The sequence below is a fragment of the Chelonoidis abingdonii genome, chromosome 10, assembly GCF_003597395.2.
Source record: "Chelonoidis abingdonii isolate Lonesome George chromosome 10, CheloAbing_2.0, whole genome shotgun sequence".
In the NCBI taxonomy this organism is placed as follows: Eukaryota; Metazoa; Chordata; order Testudines; family Testudinidae; genus Chelonoidis; species Chelonoidis abingdonii.
The window spans coordinates 81357916-81363355 of NC_133778.1; the positions used below are offsets into that span (position 1 = coordinate 81357916).

Genomic DNA, 5440 nt, shown 5'->3' on the forward strand with positions numbered 1-5440 from the left:
CCAGGGAACTCCTGCCCCCCATTCTTGGGGCAGGGTCGTACCTGCGCGCTCAGCTGCAGCATGGCCAGCCCCCTCCCCATCCAGCCATGGGCCGCTGAATGTTTCTCTTGCCGCAATGCCCAGGACCCTGCGCCCTGGTTCCTTTCCCCCTTTCAGTCTTTTTGTAAATGTGCCAAATGCTGCCGGGGCACAGCCACGCAGTAAAGAGCCTTTTGGAGCTGCGCCTCTGCCTGCTTGTGGGGCTGGGCATGGGGGACACAGGGCCATCACCCCCCACCTTGCACCCAAGCCTGGGCAGGTCCTTGTGAGCCATGGGGCTGCTTTCCCCAGTTGCAAATGAGCAGCACAGAGGGGCTGCAGCTGGTGCACCTGGTGGATCCCACCCCACCCTGTGGGGTGCCTCAGAGCCCTGCCCACAGAAGGATTGGCCCAGGGTGCTGTCAGTCTCTGCAGCACTGGGTGGGACAGGGTTCCCCAATGCCCCCCACATGCTGGTAGCAGGAGGGCAGCAAGGGGGGCATGGACTGGGGACCCACCACGGGGAGGCCTGGCAGTCACCAGCCTCAGGGCCAGGGAAAGACCCTGCTGCTTTGTGCCCCTCATCCCTCTAGCTCTCACTACTGGGGGCAGGGGGAGGGGGAACATGGCCATGACTGAGGGGAGGGGAAGCGGCCAAGTGAGTTGGGGACGTACGGGGGCTGGGCACTGCCAGGAGAACTGTGGCCAATGGGAGCTGCAGGGGTGACACCTGTGGACAGGGCAGCGCGCAGAGCCTCCTGGCCATGCATCTGCGTAGGAGCTGGAGAAAAACATTCTGCTGCTTCTGGGCGCTGCTTGAGGTAAATGCTGCCTGGCGCCTGCACCGCTGAGCTGCCCCCTGTGCTCCAACCCTGAGCCCCCTCCTGCCCTCCAAACCCCTTTGTCCCAGCCTGGAGCACCCTCAACCCCTCATCCTTACCCCAGAGTCTGCACCCCCAGTTGGCACTTGCACCCCTTCCTGCACCCCAACCCCCTGCCGCAGCCCAGATCCCCGTTCCACACCCTGAACTCATTTCCAGCCCCACCACAGAGCCCACACCCCCCAGCCAGAGTCCTCACCCCAACACATAACCCAGCCCCCCAATTTTGTGAGTGTTCATGGCCTGCCATACAATTTCCATACCCAGATGTGGCCCTCAGGCCAAAAAAGTTTGCCCACCGCTGCCCTAGATACTTGAGTAACACACAGGGGAAACTGAGGCACACACATTCTTCAGTGAAAAAATGAAGACCTTTCCTAATTTGTCACAGGAGCAGGAATACTGCCAGGTGATTTGTGGGTGTACAGGATGGGCTGGAGGAAGGGTCTGTGAGTACTGGGGGCAGGGGACACCCACCCTCTCCCCCACACAAGGGCACCATTGGGCTACAGTTCGTCTCTGTCAAGACCCAGCCTCCTGGCCCCCCAGCACTGCCCCACCCAAGTGTGCAGAAGCTGCTGGAGCAGCCCCTGCGGGTCCTGTTGAGGCTCAGCACCCTCACCCCTGGGAGACTTGCCAGCCCAGGTCCTTTCTGCCCATCCCCCATGGGGCTTTGGGGGGGAGAAGTGGGGCCTTTCCATGGTCCCCAGGCTGCCAGGCCCCCTGAGCTGCTCCCTGCCCCCCCCCCAGCCCCTCTGTCACAAGGTGCAGGGTGGGGGCGGAAATGGAGGCCTGCCCTTGTGTTACTGAGGAGCAAGGAAATGTAGAGTCCCACTGCAAGGTCGATTCAGCCGTGTTGGGAGTGGGGGGGTCACCCCACAGCACCCCCTGCCCAGAGCCCAGCAGGCCTGCTTGCCCCGGGCACTGCCCTGCTCGGGGGGGGGGGGGCACAAGACGTCATCCAGCAACCTGGGGCACGGGAGTGGTTAGTGGGCAGCCCCTGCTGCAGCCAGCCAGGACCCATCTGGTCAGGCTCGTCCGACACCAGCACCTAATGCCCTGTGGGGAGAAGGGGAAGTCAGGGAGCAGCTGACCCTCCAGAGAGGCAGGTTCCAGCCCAACCCCCATCCAGAGACCCTCTCCAACCATGACTTGGCAGGGCCACGGACCCCTGCCGGGTGGGAAAGAGCCCAGTGGCAGAGACGGATCCCAGGTGGGGCAAGGGGGCCCTCAGCACAGTGATTGACCCTGGGCGAGACATGGAGTGGCCCTGCAGCAGAGACGGACCCCTGGGCTGGGAGGCGGCCCCGCGACAGAGACGGACCCTGGCTGGGTGAGGAGGGAGCCCCATGGCAGGGCGAAGGATCCCTGGCAGGGAGGGGGCCCCATGGCAGAGACGGACCCTGGCTGGGCGGGGAGGGGGCCCCATGGCAGAGCGAAGGATCCCTGGCAGGGAGGGGGCCCCACGGCAGAGACGGACCCCAGGCAGGGAGGGGGCCTCACAGCAGAGCGAAGGATCTAGACTGGGTGGGGAGGGGGCCCCGCAGCAGAGCAACGGACCCCAGGCAGGGAGGGGAGGTGGCCCCGTGGCAGAGCGAAGGATCTAGACCAGGTGGGGGGGCACAGCAGAGCGACAGACCCCAGCTTGGCAGAGGCCCCATGGCAGCAGCAGACCCTGCCCGGGGGCCTGAGTCGGGTGACGGGTTGCAGGGCTGCCAGGCACACCCCCCGTGAAGCCTCGGTGCTGGGCTGACGGATGCGGCTTGGACACACGTACCTCGCCTGGTGAGCTGGGCCTCGGCGCAGGCACCGCTGACGGAGACCTTCAGCACCCCGCTTGTGCTGGGTGAGGTCCGGCGCAGCGCCAGCCTGTGCACCCGACCCATGCGCTCCACCCGCACGTGTGCCAGCCCACAGCACCTTCCCATTCGGGGGACAGACGCCTCACACTCAAGCCAGGCCACAGCGGGGGCCACCACCGCCACGTTCTGCAGCACCACAGCCCCTGGAGCCCCTCGGCTGCACGCGCCCAGCCTGGCCCATGCAGTGCCCCGTGGCACCCAGCCCCACAAACGGTGCCAGCCCCCTCCCCACTAGGGGCAGTGCCCAGCCACGCCCTGTGCCTCACCCTCCACCAGCAGGCGGGCGGTGGAGCGATCATCAAAGGCGTCGCAGGTGTAGGAGGCCTCGTCCTCCGGCCCCACGCAGTGGATGATGAGGGTGCGATAGCAGTCGAGGTTGCAGATCTCGTACTTGTCGCTGGAGAAGATCTCAGTGTCGCCGCGGAACCAGCGCACACGGCCGCGTGCCTGCGACACGGTGCACTCCAGCGTGGCCTTGTGCCGCGCTAGCGCCGTCTTGTCACGCAGCGGCTTTATGATCCGGATAGGGAGTACTGCCAAGGGGAGCACTTGTGAGCCCATGGGGATGGGAGGGGACAAGCAAGGGGCTGGGGCCTGGGGGAGGGGGTCACTCCCACCTCCCTGCCCCGAAACCCAGTGCTAGACCTCCCAACCCACAGCAAACCCCCAGCTCAGTGTTCGCCCGGCCGTCATCTGGCACCTGGCATTCACTCGCCCCCAGCCACTTCCTCGTACACCCGCCAAGCCAGCCCCCTCCGCTGCCCCCCTAGTCACCCCCGAGGGCTTTGCGGGGACACATTACCCTCCACCTGCAGGCTGGCTTCGGAGGCAGCTGCCTTGGCAACGAACCGGATGCATCCCATGTCCTCTGGGCGCACGTTGCAGATGAGCAGGAAGTGCCTGGGGCCTGTGGAGGAAGGCGCTGGCATGACGCCGTGCACCACGGCTCAGCCATTGCAGGGGACTACGGGTGAGCAGCCCCCTGCCCTGGGCTGGGACGGGCAGACTGGGGAGGGGTAAGCAGAGAGATCTCCTTGGCGCTGGTGTCCCCCCAAGAGAGCCAAAGAATCTGAGGCTACTACAGCGTTAGTAAAGGTGTGAGTGACACACGGAGAGGAGACGCTCAGCCAGACTCTGGCGTCCCCAACGCTGAGAGATGCCTGGGGGAAGCTGTGTGTGTGTGTGTGTGTGCGCGCACGCGCACATCAGTCACAATGTGGGGGGGGGCGTGAACTAGGCACCAGCATGTGAATTCGTGCACGTGCAAGAGAGCCAGTGTGTGCACCAATGAACTGCAGCACTGCCCGTTCACCCAGCCTGGTGAGTGCCCCCAGAGTGTTTGGTGGGCTGAGCAAAGTGAGGCCTTAGGCTTGTGTCCAGGCCACCATTCCTGCGACAGGAGCAGGGGTGACGCTGAGGTGCCTGAGCTCTGTAACTCGTGGACACACACAGCCTGGGTGTGGGTTGGGTTAATCCAGCATGTCACCCTGCGTGCGGAGCCGGTGTGTCCCCATGGAAAGCTGGTGTGCCAGAGCTGTCCTGGGCTGGTTCCCATGGACACGGCCTTTTGATGTAAGGACCCACTGCCTAACGGCTGAGTGCAGCCACCCCATCAGTTCCAGCCTGGGCATGGATGGGCAGAACCCCCTGAGCTGGGTGACAGACACCACTGGGTAATGGCCACACGGAGGCCTGGCACCTGGCGAGCAGGGTCACAGCTTCAGCCACCTCTAACTGTGTATAGACCCACAAACCAGCCAGGGGCAGCTGCTGACAACTTCCAGCACAGCACACCCCCAGCTCGGCTCAGCCCCGCTTTCCCCTGGAGCTTGAACCCTTTCCACCCAGAGTGACGGCTCGTATGGTCTGTCTACACCGCCAGGGAGGTGCCAGCGTGGCATGGGATGCAGAGCCCTGCCAGCGTTAGTCTGGCTAGCACGAGTAACAGCAGTAGTGTAGACACGATGGCACAGGCTAGCAACCCTCGCCAGGGCCGGCTCTACTGGTTTTGCCGCCCCAAGCAGCGCCGAATTGCTGCCGCGAACAGCTGAACATAGAAGCTTCTGCCAAATTGCCACCACCATGGAAACGTGCGTGCCGCCCTCACAGCACAGGGCCTGCCCCCGCCGTCCGCAGCAGCAATTTGGCGCGCTGCTTCGGGGCAACAACACACGGACTGCTGCCCCTTGCGGATTGCCGAACCAAGCACCTGCTTGGGATGCTGGTGCCTGGAGCCATCCCTGACCCTCGCACAAGCCCCCCGGGGACCCTGTGTACACACTCGAGTGGCTAGCCCATGCCACCACATCTGCACTGCTGCTGGTACCCAGGCCAGCGAGATTGAAGCTGGCACAGGCACACTACCCGGCTATAATCCCACCGGCTCTTCCAGTTACTTACCCCAACAGACAGGGAAGAAATAAAGAAGGGGGAAAAGCCATGCACACAGAACCCCTGGTGGGGGAGAAAAGGGCAGGTCACACAGAGCCCCTAGCGGGAGGGAGACATGGGGCACACAGAACCCCAGAAGGAGGAGAGAAGGGGACCTACCATGGGGAGGAGGGGAACGGGGACACAGAGAGCCCCAGAAGGAGGAGAGAAGGGGGCCTGCCATGGGGAGGAGGGGAACAGGGACACACAGAGTCCCAGAAGGAGAACAGGAGGAGGAGAGAAGGGGGG

At 64.3% G+C, this 5440-nt stretch overlaps 1 protein-coding gene across 1 annotated transcript in view; it reads right to left on the bottom strand.

The window, feature by feature from the left end:
* Positions 1-1883: 1883 nt before the first annotated feature.
* The window catches only part of OBSL1 (obscurin like cytoskeletal adaptor 1), a 76531-nt gene continuing 72974 nt past the window's right edge, over positions 1884-5440 (bottom strand). Inside the window, exons 22-24 of the mRNA XM_075069782.1 lie at positions 3564-3668; positions 3028-3294; positions 1884-1958 (exon numbers count right to left, since the gene is read on the bottom strand). Coding sequence (XP_074925883.1) covers positions 1951-1958; positions 3028-3294; positions 3564-3668 — 380 coding nt within the window. The 3' untranslated portion in view covers positions 1884-1950. The remainder of the gene's footprint in view (positions 1959-3027; positions 3295-3563; positions 3669-5440) is intronic.